Genomic DNA, 26,263 nt, shown 5'->3' on the forward strand with positions numbered 1-26,263 from the left:
CCTAGAGAGGCAGCTTCAATTCAGTGACAGAATTTGAAATACAATTCACAATGACACAGACATATGGGAATTTAGCTTTAAAAACAAACAAACAAAATTACCAATAGTGAAATAACAAGGTAAACATGTTTGTCAGCATGTTACATACATACACAACTATCTGGGAAAATACCATGAAGCATACCAATACATTACTCTGTCTACCTTTGAATGTTGATTATAAACTTCTATAGAGAGAAAAAAGAGAAAGTTTGAACAATAAAAAGGTCAGTACAAAGTAAGAGTAGAATACAATCCCCCAAACTGTTCTTATTTAATACTCTTACTCCAGATTTTAGAAAAGTGAATAAAAGGTAAGATTTATAAATTTGCCTGAAAAATAAGATGTTCCTAATGCGGTGACACCATAAGATACCATAGTTTCTTTCAGAGGCAGAATAGTTTGTAATGCTCAGCAACACCCGGCAAAAACTGTGAGCTGTTAGCTTATCTATACATAGTTGTTTTCAACAGACATCATATTCACAAGTCTGACCACAATAACAATGAAAAGGTAAATGTAATAAACTTGTTCACCAAATTATTTTGCTTCAAAGTTCCTGCTTATTCTATCTGTGAGATGCAAATAACAGAAACTGATTAGCTCCATGGTTGTTCAAATGGGTGGCTTACAGGGGCAGGATAAACCAACCTCTACTATGCACTTCTGAAGTTTTGTACTGCAGCTTCTAAAGACTGATTTTGAAAACTTCACTCATAGATAAAATAAACTTAATAACCATGCAACGTATGTTCACATTAAGAAAATCTCAAAAGCTCTATTCTCTAATATTAGCAGTAGACTTAGAAACTTGGTAGAGCCCATCAAGTAATTACTTCAGAAACTACTTTGCTCATTAGATACACGAATTTTCCAAACTACAAATCCATCAGCTAGAATTTAGCTCTACTAAGTTAGATTAAAACTCCAAACTAAAGAATATCTGATGGGGTTTGTTGCGAGAACAGTATCATAAATTCAGAACTCAGACTGCAATAATTGGGAAACTCAGCAGAGAATCAAGCTGCATTAACTACAGAAGCAGTCTTTGGCCTCCATTTCCCAAGGCTAAGCCGTACTGCAAGCAAAGAGCCTGTAGGAAGCTTGTCCAGCTGCTGTCTACAGATAAAGAGACTTCTGATTTTTCAAACTTTCCAAGCCAATACATTTCCACCAACAGAAAATCAACTGTATTTTTTTGCTTAATTCAGTGGAAATGATTATATGAAAGTTACTGGCAACTATGCAAACTCATCAAGCACAAAACCTGGTAGCCGTATTAATTTCAAATCATCAGCAACTTAAAAAAGCTGAATGTTTTCCTTACAAATATTCAGTCAAAAAAACCAGTGCAAAGACTAAATAGGAGCCTCTGTCTTGGTAGAAATAACAGGTTTCAAGAAAACCTTTCGAAGTAAATACATTGCGCCAAAGGTCATAGCTTTTTCTGTTACTGATTGTTCCTATGTATAGGCTGCATTTGCCAAAGTCAGAGTATTTATATATTGCATACATGTGAAAGTTGTATGTCGTATTCTAAAATCAAGTTATACTTAACATCCTGGATAGGTTAAGGAAAATTTCTACAGGAAGTTATTTGTTCTTACCAAATCTGCCGTTCCTGAATAGAAGTATCCTGAGCTGCATTAGTGACTGTATTCAGAAATGGATTCATTTCTTATGTGTTAATGTCACAGTATTATAGACCAGTCCAAGCCAAAAGCAATTGCAAGAGGTCATCTTGTCCAACAGCCTACTCTCTTAAAAGAAAGTCAAACTGAAATCAGACTAAGCAGGCTGGGACTTTGTCCATTCTGGGCTTGAAAGCCTACAATAGTATACCTAATTCTTAGTGTATTATTTTGTTGTTTTATTTTAGCACTTCTAAAATTGCAAAAGCAGTTGTATTAACAACTTGTAAAGAAAAAGCATGAAGAGTTCTGTAACATCAAGGAATCAAAGTTTATTGAGAGTATACATTAACTCCAACAGTTCAAACCCAGACTTTTTAAAATATTGCTATTTTGCTAGTCTTCACGAGTTAATGGGTAAGACAGCCTCACTCAGTAAACAGATCTGTTATAAACTGCTACACATTGAAAAGCTCTGTACTTTTGCAACCATATCAATGATGAAGTAAAAGTATGACAAATTATGCAAAAAGCTCACCAAAAGCAGCATCCATCTGGAGAACAGAGAAAAATTTGCATCTTGATTCTAATCCACAAAGGTTATTTCATAAACTTAACAAAATCTGCTCAAAAGAGTAAAGTTTAGAGAACACCTCAGTTACACAGACAAGTCTAATGTTTATTTAACACCCCCTACACACGCACAGTTTTAGAATAAAAACAACACAAATCCAGCAACTCCCTACCAAGTTCAAAACCAACATGTTGAAGAAGCTTCAGAGTTTCTCACGCAAAGAAAAATATGTGACAGTTTCTCAATACAACATTTTTTGCCACAATGAAAAAAAAAGGAAAAAAGCTTAAAAACAAGCTTTTGAAGGATTTCAGCTGTGCTATATTCAGAACAAAGCATTCTCCAAAACTTATCTTACATTTGAATAACAACATAACTATTTCTTACCTTTACATTCAAAAATATTTATAGGTTTCTTTAAATACACCTATTTTGAAAGCAAGAAAGCACATAAGGAATAAGACATTTTGAAATGCATAGAAAATAACATGAAAATAACTACTGACATTCACCCACAGTTACATTTTCAATTGGCACAGCATTAAAGAAAAAATTCTGAAAGACGCCAAACAGAACAGTATTCTTTGAAACTGTACACCTAAACAGGCAGAAAAATAATCTATAGTTTTCTTCTCTTTCCCACTGTTAACCTTCTGCCAGCTTAAGCTCCCTGTATCAGTTCACAGCAGAAGGAGACAAGCACAAATAACAGTCAGATAGGCTGGAAGCATGCCATAAAACATAGGATCTGGAAGCAGGTCCTTCTTTCATATCCAGCAGCAGTTATCCTCTAGACTAGCTAAGTGTATTGGTAAGACATCCTTAGCTTTAATCTCCTGCAGTGTTAAACTTGTTTTCCAAAGGCAATTTTGTGTTCTTTTTCTATTAAAGACTGGTAGATTCTCTAATACTATCCTTGCTACACATAATACACCTGGACACACAGGTGTTCTTTGTCAAATTCACATATTTTTAAAATAAACATTTTGTAAAACAGATACTTGCTACAAATCTTTATGTCAATTGGTGAAACTCTCAACTTGAGCTTTATAACATTTGCAATCATTTTCAGTCCCCACTTTAAGACAGTCACCAAGATGAACCTCTAAAATGATGTGGGTATTGATGTTTTGTTCAGCAGGAAGCTTTATCTTGACTTTAATTAAAACACCTAATATCTATTGCTTTTCAGATCAATTATCACATAGAAACAGTATGTGAAACAAAGATATTAACATAATGAAAATTAAAGCTGTAAATAAAGACACTCTACTAATTTGAAACACTAAAAAGGACTAAAGAGTATAGCATTCTGCTTTTTCCTCCCTTTCACTATGTCTTCAACACTGTCAACAGCATAGTTCCTAAGTTTTTCATCTTTCATTACTAGTATACTTCCATTTCCTAATTCTAATTTCACATGCCTCTGAAAAACCTCACATCTCTACTACCCTTCTATCAACAAACTGGCAGATCCGGCCACCATGCCTTTTGAAATTAAGTCGTGTTATGACATTTACAGTGGGGCATGACGAACCAATAAAGCTTCAGTTGCAAATAGCTTCATTTAATGGTATTTTCAGAAAGGGGGGATCAAAAAGGGATAATTTTTAGGACCAATACACAGCTACACAGTAAATCAATGAACAATAAATTATATAGAAGATAATACAGATATAAAGCAGATTGCCTAACATGTAAAATGCGTAACTACAAATGCAAAACCACATATCAAGCAACAAACAAGCAGGATATATAGACTGAATAACACTGATTAAAAAAATAATTTGGTCATACTAGGTAAAACAACAACATATTACAACAATGCTACATTAAAAAGGTACTATCCTCAAGTACCAGGGCTTTAAAAACAGCATTTCTGAGACCAATACTAAAATTAATTTATTTATGGAAAAACATAAAAGACACAGAGAATAGTAACTACCCACTTGATAAAGAGACACCAAAACCTCTCTTCTTCCTTGTCTTTTCAATGACATAAGAAACATATGGGCTGGTCAGTGAGGATGCCCAGTTTTTCTCCTTTCAATTTGCATAGATGTATGCATACCAGACAGTGAACACAGTGATGCAAGGAAAGGAGAAGTGAGAAAAAAGTAATGCATCAAGGATATACTTTTAAATTTAGAGGTTGCAATCCCTGTATCATAATTAAGGTAGGATTTCCCTGACAGCATACACAAGGGGTGCAAAAAAAGCAGCCACCCAAACCCTCCATTATCAACTTTCCAAGTACGCGTCAGTAGCCACCTTCCTAGCACAAAGTCAGCAAAAAAGAGGAAGTATCAGCTGGAGCTCCCTCAGGCACCATGCAAAGTGCTGTTCTATAATGAAGCAAACTACTGCCAAACACCTGATTTGTGGTGGGTTTGCCTCTAAGAGATAGGCTTGTGTTGAATCCACAGGCACTGCAATTCAAAATATGATAGATAATGTGTATCTATGATGCTCCTCCAAAACAAAAACAAAGCAACACATCACATCTCCCATTTCAAGCTCTTTTCGTAATATAGCTCAGAGATGGTATAAGCAGTAGTATAGCTCCCAGAGCAGTATTCCCTCCAACTGCTATACTACAGTTTGAGAAGCAATGATGAACATGCTTGGGAATCCTGTCTATATATCAAAATATTAATGTAACCCACATTAAAAAAGAAAAAAGAAAAAAAAAAGATTTAGAGACATCCCACTGCCCTGACTTAGGTAAGTCAGAAGGAGAATTTTTTATACCACCAATGTGTGGCATGCACTTGGTCTCAAAGCAGTTGCCCACTGCAGGCAACAGAAATGCAGTATTTATCAAAACCCTCTAATAACTTCTGTAACCACTGTACACTTTTAACAGAAATACAGAATTTTCTTGACCGAAAATAACTGTTTGTCCTGAAATAACCAAAGAGTAGATGGAGACTGTGGTGTAAGAGTGGAATGTCAAAATAAAGTATCTGAAAGTGACAGTGCAAATAAATACAACCCATGTTTACTTAGCTACTGCAGAACTACAGTTTTATCCAGAAAGTGGAAATAAATTCAATTACTTTCTCTGCACAAATGCATTTTAAGTTATACCTCCCACATCCCATGAATGACTAAATACTCTGAAACGGGTGATCTCACCTGTTTTCCCAGTCAGAACTACTTTGTACAGTAACCAGACACTCCTGGCAGGAGAAGCTCATGGCCTATGCATCAGGCAGATGCCCAACCACCATGCACACATGCACATACACACAAGAAAAAAACAAACGGAACATTTCACATTATTTGTTTCATGCCTGCTCTCTCTCTACAACAGTATCATGTTTTTACATGAAGTACAAAGGAACTGAAAAAAGGAACTGAGGGAAGTTCAGTTCAAAAAGTATCACCTCTCAGATAAATGAAAAAAATTTGACTGTATTTGAAACTGGGAAGAAAACAAACCAAATTTAAACTTTTTCCTTTTCTTCACATTCTTCAAATCCTTTACTTCATTACTCATTGCAGATCGAAATGTGGACTCTCTGTATCTAAAACAGGCTGTTGTGTCCACTGACTGCCTTTTTACAAAAAAAGGCATCAGTGCTAATGGCTCTCTAACCTTATGCACAAGCTGTTTCTAATGTAAACTGGCAGACACCAGGATGATTTTCCTACGTATTTTGAGAAACAGCTCAAATATATTACTTCACAGAGAACTTTTTTCTGCATCGTAAACAACATTTTTAATGGTTAACAAAGGATACAATAAGGCAAGAGAATAAGCAATTATTAACGAAAAGTGCATCACTCTGCTTTGCTGCCTCACTGAAAATTATTAAACCATTTCTCATTATACTTCCTCTTTAAGGGTTTCACATAATTTAAGTAAGAGTTTTCTTCCCCCTTCCAACTGTTCAACAGAAAACCAGCATTTGTAAAAGCCACTCAACAGCCAGGTATAGGTATTTGCAAGTCCTTTTGCTTTTACGCTGTATTTTTTCTGTACTATACCAAATGAAATGTAAAGACAAAAAGAAACCTTTAATTTTCTGTGCATTGTACTTCATGATTTTTCAACAGTATAAATAAGATTAAATATTGCCAGATGTTAAATCTATTCCATCACTACAGTGACACACATAGTAGAGCAAGTTAAAAATTATTTCTTCAAAGGTATTAATGGGGATGAAGTGTGACACTCTGACATACATGCCTGTGTGTTCATACTCTTCTTATATTGGCATATTTACGTACTGATGAATTTATAGTGAGCCTCCAGTGATTGTTTTAAGCACTGCATCTCATTAACAATTTATTTCCTTATTGCTCACCTAAACATCATGGCTCTTCCATAGTTCAGGTTTCTATTATAACATGATTATTCAACTTGAGGGGGAAAAGGAAAAACCTAAGGCTTCTTCTCCACCCCCACCCCTGCTTTAGACTAAGGAAGAGCCTTGACAGAGGTTCTTTCATGAAAAGAGAAAAAATATTCCTGCAAAGAGTAATCCTCTTCACTAGTCTGCTCTATTAGTGACCTTTACAATCTACCAAAGCTAAAGAGAAGCTTAATTTGAAGAAAGGGCACCCGAGAGAACAGGTTAACAAAAGCTTTTAGTCTTTATTGTACAGGATGAGAATTTTTGAAAGAGGGATGAAATCCTAAAACTGCTTCATAAATGTTAGATACTGGAACTCATCAGTTTGGGTTAGGTAAAGACAGAATTAGCCAAGAGAGACATCCTATTCTGAAACTTGTGTTTTGCATAACAGGAATGACACTCAGTTAAAGGGAAGAATATCTCATAAAGCACACAAGGAAAAGACTTGTTCTTGCAGTTTTTACATAAAACTGTTACTGCTCCAACACAAAGTATGGTTCTACAAGATGTCTTACTAACTCTAATTGCAAACAACATTTCTCTCCCCTTGATTTTTAAAATGCTTTATGGGTAATTCAAATCAATTAGTCATGTGACAGTGACCTGGTGTGAACTACATACTAAAGTATGTAACTTGTAGATAGAGTGCAACCAAAGTTTTCCCCCTGAAAGGCATCACTGCAGTTGTAGAAAATCAATCTGAAATAACAGAAGAAAAACAGATCCTGACAAGTTCTTGGGTTCAAACCTATTTACAGCTGAAGAAAGAAACATTACTCCTATCTAGACAGAATATCTGCAAAAAGCCTATTATTAAACAAGGCCCAAATAATTCTATACAAATGTAAACCTATCAAGTGCCCATGAAAAATTATACTGTATACTGTATCTCCATGTTTATCCTGTGATTATCAGCCTCTTGAGAGGCTCAAGAAGCAGTACTGTTGTTCTGCTTTTAAATTACCTTTATGAAATTATTTTATGACTACACCAGGGTGGTAAAGTGTTCGCATTCACTCAAAAATAAACCCAACCAAAAACCCCTTGCTATTTCTGTATCAAATCTGAATGCAACTTACTATAGACATTTTAGAGATCACCACTCAAACCTCAGACACCCATTCCCTATTAATCTCCAACTTTTTTTTTCACAGACAGAAAAGGGAAAACCCTCTGAAAGATATTTTTCCAGGGAGCTTTAAAGAATGTGCTACCCTAAACTGAACATGCAACATGAGATAAAGTAGTCAAGAATCACTGTCCAAGTTCCTCAATACCTAATGCCATACTTATAAAACCAAGATGTTAAAATGTCATTTTATTTTGCTATTGGTCAGAGTATAGTTATAAAATGCAAGAGCTATGCAAAATGATGCTCTGATCCTGCAGTTCACTCTACTGTGAAGAAGCTCTAAGAATAATTTAGAACTTGCTGGAAGTACAAACACACTCAAATTACCAACGATGTAAAGGAGGGCTGGGTTGTACTTGCTGGGATAACACAACCCCAGGGTTTTATATGCACATTACATCTTCACCTCCAACAGTTTGCACTGATTGCCAGCCCTAGGTGCATATGGAACACTAACTGCCAGAGAACTCTGCATCCATTTTGCATTGGTAAGCTCTAGGCAGTGCTCAACTGTCTAGACAATTAGTGGACAACTTCAGCTGCGGTTCCGTCAGTAGGGAAACCACTTTAAATCCACAAGTACTAACTACACTCGAGTATAACTCACAAGGCACATTTGCATCAAAAAAAAACCCCAACCTTGACAATAATTCAAACTAAGAAACAAAGAGCCATGCCAAAAATCCTGAAGGAACCATCTTTTCTCATTAGCACAATTCATTTTTTATTTTTGCTTCTACAAATAAATCTTTAGTCTTGAGAAAATAATCCTTTAACATCCTTGCTAAGAATTAGTGAAGTGGAAGGAAAAGAAATATGGAGTATGGGATCATTTGAGCTTCTGGTATTCCAAGTGCTGTTACAAACTAACAGGACCATAGTAAGTTATTGAAGGCAGCAAAGCAGTATCACCTGAGGAAATAGAGCCTGAAACAAAATACAGAAAGGAGGGTGGGAGGGAAGGACGGAGGGAGAGAGGGAGGGAAGGGAAAAAAAAAAAAAAAAAAAAAAGGAAGAAGAAAAAAAGAAACAAGCCTTGGTTTGTCAGGCAATCAGAAAAAGCTCAAGACCTCACAACATGCCAGTGCCAGAACAGTAGCGTAGGAGGAATTGTGGCCCAGAATCATCACTCTCGTTGTGTAGAAGACAGAGATTCTGGCTATTCCAGGGCTAAAGACAGAGTCTGTACAGTATGTAACTGTATGGTTATCCTCTGGGAAAAGTGAAGCAGGAATAGAAACAGGGCCTTAAGGCAAGGTTCTCACACACTCCAGTGGATTTACAGGTTTTCCCAGCAGGACATATTACTAAATCTACCTGCAGAAGCCTCTTTCCAAAGGAAGTTACAAAAAAAAGTCAGACATGATGCTGTTACACAGCAATGATGCTGCATGTTCACCTGTGTAACCTCTCAGTAAAAGTGTCTCAAGGTAAATCAGCAAGGCAGTTGGTTAAGTAAAATGAAGGAATAATGATAAATATTATTAAACCATTCTACCCTAAACAATCTGGGATTATTACAAAACATGACAGTCCCCAGTGCTGTGAAAAGCAGGTTTCTCTACTATCTAGAAACTGACAAGACTAAATTAACTTTGGCTGGATAAAGAGTATTTATCTTTTTCAATTGCAAAGAAAGTCTTAAAAAAATTAAATGGAAAAAAAATAAAAATAGGGCTGGGCAAGTGGTTACACAGCAGCTCGACCGACCGAGCACTCTCAGTAACCTTTACTACACTCTTAAAACCTCTGACAATATATTCCTGCACAGATCTCCATATACTTCTGACACAACACATTGCACTATCTACCCTTTCAATCACAATTTTTATTCTCAATGCCCAAACTAGAATTCCTCCTTCTTAGCAACAGTTTTCATCTTGTCCTGCTTAAAACAGATCTGTTTGCAGAAACCTTTCTACAGTAATCAATCGATACCCAGGTTTCCCTACAGTGTTCTCTTCACCAGACAAAAATTTAAGGGATGAGAGGGGGAGAGAGAGAGAGAGAGAATCAGGTCTTTTTCTCCTAGGTCACATCTGCCAAGCTTCACATATTTCTTCAGCCTCTCCCGATTAACTTTTCCAGCTGGTCCGAATCTTGCAGAAGTACAACCAGACCTTCTAGTGTGACTACTTCGCTAATTGCTGCTTTCTCATCCACTGAACAGCCAGTTCCAGTTTATGAAACTGCAGCTTAACCAGTCACACACCCCTGCAGGTTTTTCCTATGTAAATGTGTAACAATATAGCGTTACATTGGACCTTGAATTACATCTTAGTGTAGGCTGTTTCTCCCATTTGTTGAGACTGTGTTCTGTGTTCCACCCTCCTACCTACCCTTCCAGTTTAGCACTGTCTGCAAATTTTAACACTGTATGTTTTACTCCTTCATCAGAATTAGCAACAGAAACACTGAACGTGAGCAGATACAGAACGTAGGTCTTGTAGAATCCCATTTAACAAACACCAGTCTGACATTGAACTAACCCTAAAAAAGTTTGCAACCACTTATTCACACATTTTCCAAGAGTCTTAATCTAAATCAATACACTCAAAATAAAATAATCCACACTTCATTCACAGTTAGTGCCTCTTCACACCTTATCAAAGTGGAGAAACTTCCCAGAAGGGAAGCTCTTCACACCTCATTAGTAATTAAGTACAGCTCATGAACTGATATACGTTAATCTAAATGAGATTTTTCCTAGTTGTTTTGAGAACATTAACATCAAACCTCAAAAACGTGTGTTCAAGATCCAGAAATCTATTCTTCTATCTGCACAAGCTCTGTTAACAGTGTTCCAAAGGAAATTGAATGTATCTGTATTTGAAAAACTAAAGCTTTGGCTACCATGGCTGTAAACAGATCGCTTTTGCAGTTGCTTAGACTGTAAAGATTTAGCTCATACTAAACTAGGAAAAATTTATCTGATGCTGACAGCATCAGGTGTTCTCTTAGATCAATTCTACATTTGCATGGATTATAAGAAATTAAGATATACTAAACAATAAATAAATGAGATTTCATCTTGAAACTAACCAAAAGCAAGAAAGACTGCACTAAAATCTGTCAACCTCCATTCTGTAGTAATAAAATGTTAGAATAAAAGTGGGAGATAATATTGGGTCAATGCCAACTGGATCTTATACTCTAAGCATCATAATTCCGCATTATTTTACTAAAAAATAATTGCAAATGTGTTTTATTTATTTAACACAGAATAGGTGAGTTAAAGCAGACAAACAACAGGAAATTACTCAGGATGACAGATCTACAAGGAAATCTGGCATTTGTTAAACCAGCTGGTCATAATTAGAGTTGGATTCATTTTTAAAGGGAGGACACAAAATCTTCAGTAATCAAGCCTGTTAAACCAACATGCACACTAGTTACGAAAAGATGTAACAAGTGAGAGATCCTACTTCCTCTTCACCAGGATTAAGAACACTTCTCACAGCTTCTGAAACAACTCTATGTTTGAGAGGCAGCATCTTGTTTCAAGAGCAAAGCTGAGGAGTTCCTCAGAGAGCTATCTCTTCAACAGCTGACAGAAATCATGAAAGCTTTCATCTTTAAGACTCTGATCCACAGCTGGATCTACCATGCAGGGTATGAATAAGTCAATTATTTATAAACAACATCCTGATCTCCTTCTTCATTAGCACCCAGCAGAAGAGGAGAGAACTGACTCAGCAAGTACTGGGTCTTGACAGGCTTTGCAAAAAGCACAGCTGATCGCCCATTACTAAAACCAAAGAATTGCAGTACACTTACAGTAGTCTAAAGTCAAGTGGTGTCCAGCTTTCACTGGTCCACAAAAAAATTGAAAAGCAAATGTGCCACTACACTCAGAAAGGCAGTACAAGTCAGAAATAACATCCTCCTCTAGCTCCAAATTCAGGTTTAGGAATCATTAAATAAAAAAAAAAAAATCCAAACACAGCATTTGAAGATGAACAGTAGCTTTAAATGAATGCAACTGATTAACAAATATTTCTGCTAAAATATTATGCAATATAATGCCAATTTCTACTTCATTTTATAGTAAATAGTAAAAATTTATAGCAATAGTAAAAATTGCTAAGTATTTCCAATAGTTTTTAACAAACTTCGGGTTTACTAATAATCTTATTATGCTTCACTGAATCCATTCACCTATAATTTTACTTGCATTTTACTGCTCTGTCCATAGCACACTTGGCAAAACCAAATCCAGATTCTTTAATACAACTTCATGTAGGTTTTGTCATAAAGCTTTTCATAATTGAAGACACAATAAGACGCAAACTTCCCAAGCAACAGCCAATGCTCCAGCAATGAGGAATTAAATAGCCAGCTTAGCAGCAATATTTTAATAAACAAATGGGGTATAAAAAACTATATAATTATGAATTTATCACAGCTTTTAAACTACAGAAGAGCCTAGGCTTAAAATTATTCTCAGGAAATAATACCAGGTCACCTAAGTCCTGTGTTTATAAATTTCTATTATTAAATGTTATTATAAATTTAGTTTATAAAACGTTAGAATGATCCCAATCTAGTAAGAAAATTCATCCAAAATGTCAAGCTGACACCAGCAGTATGGAAAATGCAGAATGTAATCCACCACAACTTTTAGCCTAGAAAGCAGAAGGGCTAGAACTAATTGCCCTTGGAAATCCTATATTTTACAAAATTACAGATGAATGTCTCCAGGGAATTTCAAGGCCCATTTGCGAAAAAAAAAAAATGAAAATTTTCAGAGCAATGTGGTAAAACTACTCACATTCTCCACGTTATTATGCTGGCTCTGCGGGTTTGCAACCTACCCATCATCACTTGAGAAGCTCTGACCCCTGTTGGTGAAAGACAGCAACCGCTCTCTCACTGAGCTGGTGCACTTGTGTAAAACAAGTCCCTTTGCTGAACAGAGAATGCTAAAGAACTGTGAATAAAAGGGTGTAATTTCCTGCCAGGCAAGAGCTAAATCTGTTCAGAAAACATGGTCAAGCACACATCAAAGACAGTACAAGGGAGCTTGTCTGACCACACAGAGGGAAGGAGAAAGAAGGAGGTCCTCGCTGTTTCAGAAGTGGTAAATTGAGATTGGCTCAGAGGTAGCACTAGACAGCAGCAGCTGCAGGCTGGCACAGCTGTTGACACTACGGCTGGATTACTGGAAGCCAGCTCTGTCTAAGCTACTAAACATGAGATTTGTGGCAGGTGTGCTAAGAGACCATACAGTGCTTAACAGCAAAACCCTCCAGCATAGGAAGAGCAGTAAGAGCAGTAAGCTTACTCTTCAGTAAAAGTTCTGGGGAAACCTTAGCTACTGCTTCACTTAAAGGCCCAACCCATCTTATTAGCCTTATTCAAAAATAAACATAGTCACTGTGCTAGACTAAGATGATAAGTGTATCAAAGTCAGTAACACAGCGAACAAGCAAAACATATTGTAAACTGTCCCAAAAGAAAATGTTTTAACTGTTTCCTAAAATATTTCAAACAACAATCCAGACAAAAATGCACACATATAACACGATTCCCTTCCTGAGTGTGTCTTTTAAATTATGAAGAGGACCGTGCTGGGTCAACAATACCAGAAAAAACACAGATACAACTTAGTCAGAAATGGTTCAATGACTTTAAAAAAAGAAAAATAAAAAATCAGCTCAAGATAGAAGCTTCTTCAGCTAATACAGGTGCTAAATTTCCCCCCTATTTCTCTATGGCTTATGATGTAGCACTACTGTTCACATCTAGAATCCAAACCTGTCCACGCACATATGAACTCAACAGCTGATAATCACAAGTGAAACTACCAACCAGCACCTTAGGCAGCAGTACTGATCCAAGCTTTTATCTCCCCAAAATAGGAGTGCTAAAAAGTTTCTAAAGACAGTAACAAGAGGGATGAACATCTGACTTTTTTTTTTTTTAAATCCACCAGCAACCACAGGAGTTCTAATGCAGATAAAACACTGCTGGGTCCAGCTGAAGCCATGGCATCATAAAAGTCAAAGTGAATCTAATCAACATGATGCTGAAAATGGGGTAGCAGCTGGCCCATCTATTAGGACTCCCAGTGCTGCCAAAACTAATCAGTATTAGGTCATCATTGTAATCTTCTTCCAGTCCAGGGACAACCATGATTTCTATGTTGCAACAATATTAATGGAAGCAAAACAATCTGAATGTGGTACTGTCAATGCACTTATAAATGAAACTGGTTTTTAAGGCACAGTGTTGATCTCATACCTCGTTGGGCTATAGAAAGCATTTTAACATCTCTGCAGGAAACTGAAAGTAGTTGTGGTACACTTAGATGTATCTGTGCTACTTTTAAACTACTAAAACACTTTAAAATTGGCCAAAGCACAACTATCACCTTTTATTAATGACAAATATGTGTTCCAGTGAATCACACATACCAATGCAGTACAATTAGCCAGGTAACCACTTCATTGCTAGTATCACAGGGTGTACAAGACATGCTCATTTCAACTTCTAATAAGCTTTGCCGAATATACTTATAGCAGCACTCCACCTCTATTTACAGATGTATTTTTCAGATGCATTTATTCAAACGCCACTTATATTTCTCAGCACAAAAGCATAAACTTACTTCGGCCAAAAAAATCCCTATCTATGTTTTCACTAGAGCAAGTAGGTGATGGCTACTGCTGTTTCAGAAGTGCGCAGAGGGTGACGACAGACACCAAGCCCACACGCCAACATCCCCCTTTCCCACCACCTCCAACTCCCGGGAGTGGCCGCTGCCTGGCTCCACCCGGGAAGGGGTGGAGCAAGGGAGGAGAGGCAAAGGGTTGTACCCCGACACCTACTCCCACCCCGCGCTCCGGTTGTGTTCAGCTCCGCCTCTCTGGCTGTCTTCTCGTGCTTACCCGCTGGGGCCGCTGATACGCGGGCGGTGTTGCCCCACGACCTCGAGGTTCTCGCCTTCCCCGGCGCCCGCCTCCTCGGTGTCCGCGAGCACCGCCTCTTCCCCGGCTCTCGTTTCCGCCCTGGCAGTCTCGGCTACTTCCTTCGGTCGCCGCATCAGCTGCCTTCTCCGCGCCGCTGTGCCGCCGGCGGCCATGCCGGCCACTTTCCCTGCGGGGCAGGCCGCCGTCCCGCTCGGGCTGCATGGCCGGGTTACGTGCCTCCCAGGCGCCGCCGGAGGCTGGGCCGGCCTGTGCAGTGCCGGTCCCCGCCTACTCCCGGAAAGAGGCCGCCTGCGGAGGGCGAGAGGGAAATGGCGGCGCTGCGGGGCGCCAGCGCCTTCAGTAGCTCCCCCTGTCGGCGGCACCGGGGGCAGCGCGGCGGGGGTTCCGCGGCCGAGGTACGAGCGCCGCTGCGGGCCTGCTGTGCCGTTTTGGCGTTCCTGGCGGAGGAGACAATCGAGCGGCCCCACGCCTCCTGGGGCGAGCCGCTGGCCGGCGCCTGGGTATCGTTTTCCTGCATACCCTCTGCAAATAGCTTTCCAGGTGTATTTCAACCAGAACTGTGTTTAGTATTTAGAAAACAGCAGTCATAGCTAAAGCCTTTTAAACTATGGCCGCCTATTTAGATTGGAAAAGACCTTTAAGATCATCGAGTCCGACCATTAATCTGACACTGTCAAGTCCACCACTAAACCATGTCCCTGTGCACTACATCTATGCTGCTTTTAAATACTTCCAGGGATGGCCACTCAAACACTTCCCTGGGCAGCCTGTTCCAATGCCTTGACCAATGCCTTTCAGTGAAGAAATTTCTGCTCATATTCAGTCTAAACTTCCCCTGGCACAAACTGAGTCATTTTGTCCTGTCACTTGTGTGGGACAAAATACAACACCCCACGCACACTTACAACCTCCTTTCAGGTAGTTGTAGAGAGCAGGAAGATCTCCCTTAAGCCTTCTCCAGGCTGAACAACCCCAGTTCCCTCACCCATTCCTCATAAGACTTGTTCTCCAGACCCTTCCCCAGCTTCATTGCCCTTTTCTGGACCCACTCCAGCATCTAAACGTGTGCATTGTAGGGAGGGGCCCAGAACTGAACACAGTATTTGAGGTGCCGCCTCATCAGTGCTGAGAACAAGGGGATGATCACTGCCCTGGTCCTGCTGGCCAGAGTTTTTGGTACAGGCCAGGATGCTGTTGGCCTTCTTGGCTGCCTGGGCACAAGCTGGCTCATGTTCAGCCAGCTGTCAACCAGAACCTCCCAAGGTCTTTTTCTGCCAGGCAGTTCTCCAGCCACTCTTCTGCAGGCCTGTAGCAGTGCATGGGGTTCTTGTGACCCAAGCGCAGGATGCAAAGTTAGCTGTGTGCAGCAAATGAGGGAAAAAGTTACTTGAGTCCCAGCTGACAGGGTGTTGCACACAAGCCTGCATGAAATATGTGGCCTCTGCTGCCTCTTGAGGATCATCTTGCTCTGAGGACACAGCACAGGACATGAGAACACCTTTGTGCCGTAGAGGAAGGCCAGTTTATCCTCGTCTGCTTGAACTAGTCAGGCGCCTGTGCTGTCCTGAGGAAAGTTCAGTGATCGCTCTTGAGCATGCAGGCTGCCATTTGACAGCACACATTAAAACATGTCTGGTTTTGTAGGGTTTTTAAACCTAAGAAGTCCTTACAGCAAAATGTTACTGCAACTCCCATACTGTGAAATCATGAGCTGTCGCGTCTGTGCGCTACTGCCTGTGGCAAGGGCTTCTTAGTTCTGGGGCATACCATGCAGCAAATCAATACAACAGTTTAGCATGAGTCCAATGCAACACAAGCAAATAAATGAAGTAACAGGGAGCAGCACTGGCAAGCATGTTGCAAAGACATCTAAATGACTCCTTGTGCAGCCAGCACAGGTCTGGCAGACCCAGTGCTGAGCTATAGCTAATAAAACCTGGCCAACCCAAGCTGTGCCTGCATCTGTGGTGCAGTTACTCTGTGACACGAACAATCTGCCTGCAGATAACTGTAAGATGACTATATGTACAAATTTAACAACTCACTTTAGTTAATACTTACAGCTACATTGAAAAAAAAATCATTAATATTTAGCAACAAATAGCAAGTATCATTACAATTCACAAGTGTGAATTTCATGCACTGATGATGAGAGACAGCAAAGTCATGATACTGTACATGTGCATTTTGGTTTTGTAATTTGATTTTGATCTCCCTATTATTATCATCCCTTATGATTGATAATTAACATAAATTATGTTATCCTAGCACACAGAAGTCACATTTACAGCACTATTGCCCTGAGTGATACGCAAATAGAGTACTAAAGGCAACACTGCAAAATGTTAACACAGACCTATGAAACAAAAGATGATAGAATATAAAGAGATGACAAGAATGGCCAACATACCAAGAAGAGATCTTTGCACACTAGCAGCTTAGCTACTGTCAATTTTTATAGGCATCACAGTAAAACAGCTCATTAGGGAGGAAAGACTTTGCATGATGATAATGAGAGTACTTTCTGTTTAGAAATTAATTATAGTTTCTATGGTGTATTACCAGTGTTTCTCCTGCCCATGTCAGTTCAAACCAAAAACAATTGTGTCAGGACAGCAATAATTTCTGCTTATCCTGTGGCTCTGAAGTCTGCAGTCCACATGGGGTAGCTTCAGCAGTCTTTCCTCCTAAATTCTGATGTTAGAAAGGGACAAGAAAACAGCAGTGAAGAACATAGGAAGGGATGGACATCAGAGGCATGTGTGCATTAATAGAATGACAGTGGTGCCATTTCTACCTTTTGCTGGTTACACAAGTATTGAAAGTTACACAAGTTACACAAGTTACACAAGTTACACAAGTTACACAAGTTACACAAGTTTTTTGTGTTGCTTGTCATTGTGGTCAGTCATTGCTGCTTCCACTTCAGTTCACTACTTTCGGTCAACCCTGCCATCCAGCTACCCACACTACCCAAACTGCACTTCCACACCTGGCCCAATCAGTGTCCTCTGTCCTGAGATCTCTTAGTAAAGAGAAGTCTTTCCTGACCTATTTGTCAGAAAACATCTTGATGTTGCCTCCTTCCATAACTCAAGGATTCCTCCTCAATTGCCCCAAGCACTTCTAACACCAAATTGTTACCTGCTGCCACTATGCCATCATGGTTCCTAATTCCCCATGCATCCTCAGCTTCCTCTTAGTCTCTTTCTGTTGCTGGTGACTTCTCCAAATTTTCCAAAGACAATTTTTGAAATTTTGCATAGCACTGTTGGAAACAATACAGTGATTCACTGTCTTACTGCACTGCAAAACTTTGATGTCTGTCTTTACAAATATGTAGAGTGTCTCCTAAGGTGTTCAAAATACAAGAGCAGATGTGATTGACTGTCTTAAGAAACAATAGTTGTTTTGATTGCATTTAGAAATGTCTTAATATGACATTGCCCAAGAATGTATATTTGTGTGGTTTAGTTACGTTCATAATGGTAGCAACAATAATCAAAATGCAAAAAGAGAGCACAAACAATTTGAAGTATTATTTTACAAGTGTTTTATCATAATTCTAATGGAACTCTGCTATTTAATGAGCTCTTTTCTTTTTCTCTTTTTATCTTTCATGTTTACAGCTGTCTCCAAAAGAATATTTTTGAGTACAGTAAACAATATGCAGCAGTGCTAGGATCCTGATGACAGTATACCAAGAACAAGAATGGAAGTAAATTTATTCAGCAATTCCACTGTTGTAAACAGTTCCTCCATCAACCATAAGCAGTTAGAAGGGCATAGCCTCTGGGAAGTCATTACTATTGCCACTGTAACTGCAATTGTAAGCTTAATAACCATAGTGGGAAATATTCTTGTGATGATATCATTTAAGGTTAACAGTCAGCTCAAAACTGTCAACAATTATTACTTGCTCAGCCTTGCCTGTGCAGATCTCATCATTGGAATATTTTCCATGAACCTTTATACATCCTATATACTCATAGGCTATTGGTCTCTTGGAAGCCTTGCCTGTGACCTGTGGCTAGCACTGGACTATGTAGCTAGCAATGCTTCAGTAATGAACCTCCTCGTCATCAGTTTTGACAGATATTTTTCCATCACAAGACCTTTAACTTACAGAGCCAAACGCACACCCAAAAGAGCTGGCATCATGATTGGTCTGGCTTGGCTAATTTCCTTTGTGCTGTGGGCACCCGTGATCTTATGCTGGCAGTATTTCGTGGGTGAACGAACAGTACCACCTGAAGAGTGCCAGATACAGTTTTTATATGAGCCTATTATCACCTTTGGTACTGCAATTGCTGCTTTTTACATTCCAGTGTCCGTGATGACCATTTTGTATTGTCGCATCTATAAAGAGACAGAGAAACGCACCAAGGACCTTGCTGAACTGCAGGGTTCGGAGTCTGTGGCAGAGTTTGAGATGATAAAGCCTCGGAAAGCATTCCTGAAGTCTTGCTTCAGTTGCAAGCAACAAAACTCAGTCAAAAGAGAGAGGTGTCAGGCTTCCTGGTCTTCATCTAGTCGAAGTACATCAGCTACGGTGAAAGCCTCTCAGGCAGCAAGTACTTGCATCGATTGGGCTAAGGCTGACCAGTTAACCACCTGTAGCAGCTATGCATCTTCAGAAGAGGAGGATAAACTTGCCACAGATTCAGTTTTCCAAGTAACTTACAGAAGTCCATCTAAAGGTAAGGCAGAAGAGTTTAATGAGAGTACGGATGTTGTCAAACACCAGCCTGAAGAAAATGATTTTGAGAACCAGAAATACTTCTTGTCACCTGCCAAAGGCCACATACAAAAAAGCAAAAAATGTGTGGCCTATAAATTCCGGTTGGTGGTTAAGGCTGATGGCACCCAAGAAGCCAACAATGGTTGCCATAAAGTAAAAATAACCCCCTGTCCTGCTGCTCTGTCGAAGGATCCTTCCATCAAGAGCATGGATCCAAATATAAATAACCAAATCACCAAAAGGAAACGGATGGTTCTGATAAAGGAACGTAAAGCAGCACAGACTTTAAGTGCCATACTTTTGGCTTTTATTATCACATGGACTCCCTACAATATCATGGTTTTGATTTCCACATTCTGCTCTGACTGCATTCCCCTGACACTGTGGCACCTTGGATACTGGCTATGCTACGTGAACAGCACTGTTAATCCCATGTGTTATGCCCTCTGTAACAAAACTTTTAGGAAAACTTTTAAGATGCTGCTATTCTGCCAGTGGAAAAAGAAAAAAGTGGAAGAGAAACTATACTGGCAAGGCAATACCAGACTGCCATAATTTACTCCTGTGTAAGGGGTAAGGGGAGAAATAGATATCAATGTAACCTAGTAAATTGGGTCTAATTCTGTCCTTTCAAAATTGCTTTATATGTCTAAGGGTTAAAAAAAAAAAACCCTACCAAAAAAAATATTTTGCATTAAAGTAGTGTGCTTGGGATAAAGAAGTCAGTGGCTACTGTGAGCAGCACAGGGTGGTTTTGATTATGCAGTAGATCTGCATTAAAGTCATTATGCTTGGGGTCTTCTTTCTTTCAGTTTCTTTCAATCTGAGAATATACAGAGTAAATAATGAACTACTAGAAATTCAAGTGGGATGGTCATCCAGTCGTCAGGTCAGGTCATCCAGTCTATCTCCCTGTGGTACAGAACTGTTTCTTCCTACAGTTCCTTTCTAGTGTATTGTCTGCTTAGCTTTCAGTGTTCCAAGTCACCAAACAATGGAGCTCGGACTGTGGTTTTTGAGACTTTTCTACCTGCTGTTGGAATGAAACAAAGACTATTTAAAGGGGAAATGCTGTCATCCCCAATACTAAAATGGTTAGGGAGATTCATAGCACTCCAAATGAACACACATACTGTAGGAGAATGTAATACTGAGAAAATTTCCACTTTAAGGATGACTTTTGTGGAGACATAGTGTCCTGGGTTCAGCAGTAGCAGTTGTTTTTCTCCTTCTCAGTAGCTGGTGCAGTGCTGTGTTTTTGACTTGCAGCCTGTGAACAGCACTGATAACACCGATGTTTTTAGTTGTTGCTCAGTAATGTTTACTCTGGCCAAGGACTTTCTGAGTCTCATGCTCTCCCAGGGAGGAGGGGAAGCTGGAAGGAAGCAGAGACAGGACACCTGACCCAAACTAGCCAAAGAGGTATTCCATACCACAGCACATCATGCCCAGTATATAAACTGGGGGCAGTTACCCAAAAGAGCTAGGTCACTGCTGAGTCGGGCTGGGTATCAGTCGGCAGGTGGTGAGCGGTTGTATTCTCTTCCCTTGTTATTTCCCTTATTGTTATTATTGGTGGTAGCAGCAGTGGTTTGTGTTATACCTTAGTTACTGGACTGTTCTTATCTCAACCCGTGGGAGTTACATTCTTTTGATTCTCCTTCCCATCCCTCCAGGAGCAGGGGGAGGAAAGGGAGGGAGTGAGTGAGCCAGCTGCATGGTTCTGGGTTGCTGGCTGGGCTTAAACTACAACACATAGAAAGGGCTTGTAGTTGAGGAAATAGATGATCTATTTTGTATATGAAGAAGCCAGTTCCAATTTTAGTTCCGTTATGCAAGTCACTGTCACCCGTAAAAAATGGTGATGCTTAGCAGATACTTCCAAGTTTTTCCATTTCCCAATGAAATTTTAAAGTTTTGACGTGATAGTGTCAATTCAAATCAGAACTGACTGTAAAGCGTAATGGACATAGTCTATCTATTTTACAGCACAAGGAAAGTGTTTTTTTGCAATCTCCTTTGTTGCACTTCTCCTTGCTCCGATATTCCATTACTGATGGAATGATGCAAGAAGAGGAAAAAATATGTATTGATGCGCTGTGCATTTTTGTATGTGTTATGAAACTACTATAAACAGTGACAGAGTTGGCATCTCTGAAAGGAAAAAAAAAAAGGGTTTTTTTAGTAATTTTTTAATATTTCTATAAAACTATTAAGGAGATTTTGCACCTTCATAGCACTTTATATCTTCAAGTAGCTTTACAAATATTAGTCAATGTCAGGTGTTTGGAAACAGAAGTTATCTTCAGTCACTATCTTTTGGTCCAGCAGAACCGTATCTGCTGCTGTACTGGGGGCTGGAGTCAGCCCTTCTGCTGGCTGTGGCTTCTGGGACTGGGCTGTACTGGCCTAGATACAATGAGCTGAGACACTGTCCACTAGCTGAGGTCTGCAGGGGCTTGGGGTGTGCGGTGAGCACCCACCTGTGGCAGGGTTGAACAGCAGGTGCCTGTCTGATATCTGTGTTAAATTGTCAGGAGTCCTGCAGCATTGACTGAGCAGGAGGCCATTGGTGCAGAGCTGGTGCCCTGGCTCCTTGCAGTGGGAACAAAACATGAAGCCTCAGAAAAGGCCACGAGAAAACACAGTTAATGGTGACAGGAGTCATAAGGAGTGAAATGCTAAAGTAAACAAATATTTATGAAGTTCAGATTCAGTTCTAGCCTTTCTATCAAATTCTGAGAAGCCCTGGAATATTAGTTTGTGCTAGTCTTCCTATTATATCTAATACATGCTTTAGTGGGGCATTGCAGTGGTGACATGACCCAGTTGCACATTTCATGGATTGTATTAGTCATCCTGGATGTACCATTGCTTTCTGTGAAATCATTTATATTAATTTATTAAATTATTGTACCATCAAAACGTTGTTGTATATATAAATAATTATTCCATGTCAACAACCACAGTACAATTGATTAATATTTTATATCCCCGATCTCCAGAGGGGAAAATTGTGTCAGTGAAAGATTAGCAGTGTAGTAATGTAAAAATATGTTCTCTAAACTCAGATGATTGCTTCTGTAACAGACCATACTGTGCCTATTATTTTTGTGCATTAGCATATGATTGCTTATTAAAGGAAGTAAGGGTCTTTATACAAAGACCTGTTCACCAGCTTTCCTCTGTCACTATCCAGAGATTTTTCTGTGCACAGTAACTATGTACAAGTTGGTTATTATAGTGGGTTTATTTTATATTACACTGGATCAGATATTCAGTAAACTCTTTGATTTTTAGCAAATGAATGTGTCCCTGTGTGGCATAAGCTGTAGTTAAAGGCAGAATTTATGAGCTAGTGAGAGTTCCTGCTAGATACAGTGCTGTTGCTAAAGTAAAGCATTGGCTTCCACTGGAATTAAATGGGATACATTTTGTTGGCTTTGCCTTCTGTTGAACAACAGTGTTCTGTACATGTTTATGGACTGTGTGCTCAGTAAATGTATTAGAATACACAGTGATGGCTGCAACAAAGTTGGTTCAATGTATTTGTGAAATATGTGCTCAAACTATGCTGCTAGCACTTCACTATGTGAGATGTGGAGACATTACATGGCCTTACATGGCCAAACATGGGTACATTGTAAATACCTGGAATTCTGTAAAGAGGTGTGTGTTGCTCAAGTCTCATGTGGGATGTTTATTCTTAAAAAAAACCTCAAAATCACAAGGAGAAAAACGTGATCCTCATCAGACTGTCAGTACTTAATTATGTTTTGATTTCAAATTATATTTTGAACCTTTAAAAAGTGTTGCGGACTTTTATGTTGGAGAACAACCTTGTTATCTGTATTTCTGCCCTTTTAATGAACCTTATACTGATCCTATAATTGATTATGGTCATGGTCAGGGACTGGTGAAAATAACTTATTTGTAAAAGTACATTTTATTTATACATAATCACATACACATGGCACCTTTATATGGCACCTTTAATATTTTTGAATATTGAATTTTCTCAAACTGGGGTATCATTTTTGTGTCTCCCTTTTTATACATACCATACATATTCCAGATCTCCATAAATCATGAAGTAACATTCATTTTCTGTAAATATAATCTATGCTTGTAGATAAATACTTGGAAGAGTTCCCAGAATTTTTAAATGGGTATAGAACATCTAGTTACAGTTTTGCACCATCTGTGACTTGCTAGCACGGAGTGAAGATTTTTGCAGCGGACAGAAAGTCAAGATGATAGAATATAAATGCACAGGTTTTCCTTTATAGAAAAAGTCCTGTTGAACTGAGGAAGGATGAAATCAGAAGGGTTATAGAGAAAATACTGTAAGAACCTGTAAAATATGATAAAGTGTATTTTGACATTAATTATATAATTCAATTGCGAATTATGCTTATCCTACTCAACTATGCATGTGAATTAGTAACTGATATAAACTGTTGAGTTACTTTTACATGTGGATTTTTGTTCCTCATCTCTATTGTACTGATAATGGGACCTGTACTGGCATATATGGGCTTGAGGAGTCTAGATACAGAGAGAGTGATACATTTCAAGGCAAAATCCTTAATTGTACTTCCTTATCACCCTTTAGATATTGTTCCAGTTTTAGAGCTGAGGGTCATGAAAAGTCCCCATCTCTAATTTAATTATTTTGACTGTTATATCTCCCACAAAGGGCTTTTTTCAGAAATCTGTAACATTGCCTCCTTTTCATATTTGATAGGCGACCTGACCATTGTAATCAGGAATTCAGTAAGGTTTATTGAAACAGGAGCCATCACTGAGCAGGATCTGGAGAAGTACTTGTTGAGAAGAAAACTTTCTGAAGGATTTTAAATGTCTAGTTGTTTGAGGAAGACTGGCTTGTTTGATCAGCAGATACATGAGGAAATTAATGGCATTTAGTAGCTAATGGCCCATTACTCAATAATACTATTTACTCAATTTAGTATTGACTAAAAGGCAACATTTCTACTGAGACTAATAATAACTGAAGTTCCTGATCTGGTACATAGCCCAGCAGTGCCTAGTAAACGTTTACCAAAATGGAAAAAAAAATTGCAACACCCTCCCTTTCTGAAACCAGTAACAGTCAGAGATTATCTGGCTTCCAGTTTTGTGCTTCCATGTCAAGGTTATTGAAAATGTATTTTTGGAAGGTGTGTAAGAATCTGGCTATATGGCAAAGAATGAAAATAAAAGCTGTGGGAGACTGGCAGCACTTGGGTGATTTTCTTGTATTGTCATTACAACTTTGGAGGCAACTAGATAGAGTTACAGCAGAACCCACATTAAATTGACTCAATGACATAAACTCAATTTGGCCACTGTCTGTTTCTTCCCCTATTACACTTTTGTCTTTGAACACAATTTTAGAGGAGAAAAAAATCAGATGCTGCGAAATAGACGTATGCTATACTGGCCTCACCCACGTAACAGATCTGTAGCTCTTTCTGAAAACATTGCAGTGTATTGTAAAAAATAAAAATTCCTTTCTTGGCTTTTGTGCTGATTCTGGCAGTCTTGGACTTCTCAAAACACATTACAACTTTTTTTTTATGCAAAGTAATTATCATGGAAATTATGAGATTTCAGTTTTAAATTAAAAAGCAGGAGCTTGCCAGTATGTGTTGGTTGGCTTTCTGAATTGAAATATCTAAGAAAACATAAAAGATATTCTAATTATTATTCTGACCTTTATATCATGCAACAATGAAAACTTCAGTTGTTATTCAGCTTTTCCAGTCATACAGAAATGTGTGAAGTAACCCAAACAGCTGTAAGTGAAAACAAGGTCTTCAGGATTATCAAAACTGAAATCCTTTTATTTATTTTTTAAAAAAGGTGAATCTACCATGAAATTTAAAGATTCTCTCTTTATTGTATAATCAGAAAGAAGGCGCTGTTTAAAAAACCTTGAGTTTAAATTAAAAGTCAAGGTTGAGTGCCAAAACAATTAAAGCTAGCAAATATGAAATAAAGGCAACACTTTTATTTTCTCACAGTGATGCTGAAAAAAGAGAAAGCTGAAGCACATCATGGGAGAAGCAACAGTCGAAACATGGTAAATAAAATGCAGCAATATCCAGAAAAAAAAAAAAATGGAGCAGTAAGTAAACAATTGCAAAATGAATTTGAGCGTTTAAAAAATGTGTTCACTGAGTTTCTTGAAGAAAAATTCAGAGGAAATGTATGTTTTGGATTAGCAGCTTTCAATGGAAAAGCTGATTATTCCATTAGCTCTGGGTCTTTTAAAAAGAAGGAAGAAAAGAAAAGCCTATGCTGAATCTTCACTATGTATGCTATAATTAAAAAGCTGAGAAGAGTCAATGAAGGGGAAAAGAAGCCACTGGAGATGAGACTAATTCCGGTTTTATATATTAAAATACCTTTCACTAAAGATAAAAAAAGAAAGGGCTGATGCTGCCCTATAGTACACAATACTCTCCAATATGTGTTTTGTAAATGTAGGTACTTCACTGGAAATTTCCTTCCTGCACGATATGTGAAGATGTGCAAGTATAAGAGATCAACATTCATACTGGAGCAAAACTTCTGAAATGCATGTATGTTCATGTATATCTTGTACAAGACATAAAATCTTGGATTTCATCTGTGACTCCTGTTATGGCTAGAATATTATAAAATTAAATATTTAAATCTCCTAGTAGAGTCCTCAGTTTCTCACAGTGACTTCTCCCTTGTGTGGTTGGATGATGTCTATGTCCTGGTCTAGTCCTGGACAATATGCTGTCATAAAGCCCTTGCTAAGGTCCAAATTAATTTTTAATCATGGTTACTTAATGTGATCAGTCAGTGTGAGTT

General features: G+C 38.6%; 2 protein-coding genes and 1 long non-coding RNA gene across 3 annotated transcripts in view; 2 read left to right on the plus strand and 1 right to left on the minus strand.

Moving 5' to 3' along the window:
- The window catches only part of AVEN (apoptosis and caspase activation inhibitor), a 97,696-nt gene extending 82,716 nt beyond the window's left edge, over window positions 1-14,980 (minus strand). The window contains exon 1 of the mRNA XM_061380175.1: window positions 14,632-14,980. Coding sequence (XP_061236159.1) covers window positions 14,632-14,874 — 243 coding nt within the window. The 5' untranslated portion in view covers window positions 14,875-14,980. The remainder of the gene's footprint in view (window positions 1-14,631) is intronic.
- Window positions 1-21,118, plus strand: part of CHRM5 (cholinergic receptor muscarinic 5) — a 46,258-nt gene extending 25,140 nt beyond the window's left edge. Inside the window, exon 3 of the mRNA XM_061380173.1 lies at window positions 18,303-21,118. Coding sequence (XP_061236157.1) covers window positions 18,386-19,969 — 1,584 coding nt within the window. The 5' untranslated portion in view covers window positions 18,303-18,385 and the 3' untranslated portion in view covers window positions 19,970-21,118. The remainder of the gene's footprint in view (window positions 1-18,302) is intronic.
- LOC133226519 (uncharacterized) overlaps window positions 1-26,263 on the plus strand; it is an 88,925-nt gene that overhangs the window by 51,904 nt on the left and 10,758 nt on the right. The gene's annotated exons all lie outside the window — the stretch shown is intronic.

Source organism: Neopsephotus bourkii, unplaced genomic scaffold (genome assembly GCF_033783945.1).
Source record: "Neopsephotus bourkii isolate Nb327-2 ecotype Australia unplaced genomic scaffold, CSIRO-AGI_Nbou_v1 NB_1792, whole genome shotgun sequence".
Taxonomy (NCBI): Eukaryota; Metazoa; Chordata; class Aves; order Psittaciformes; family Psittacidae; genus Neopsephotus; species Neopsephotus bourkii.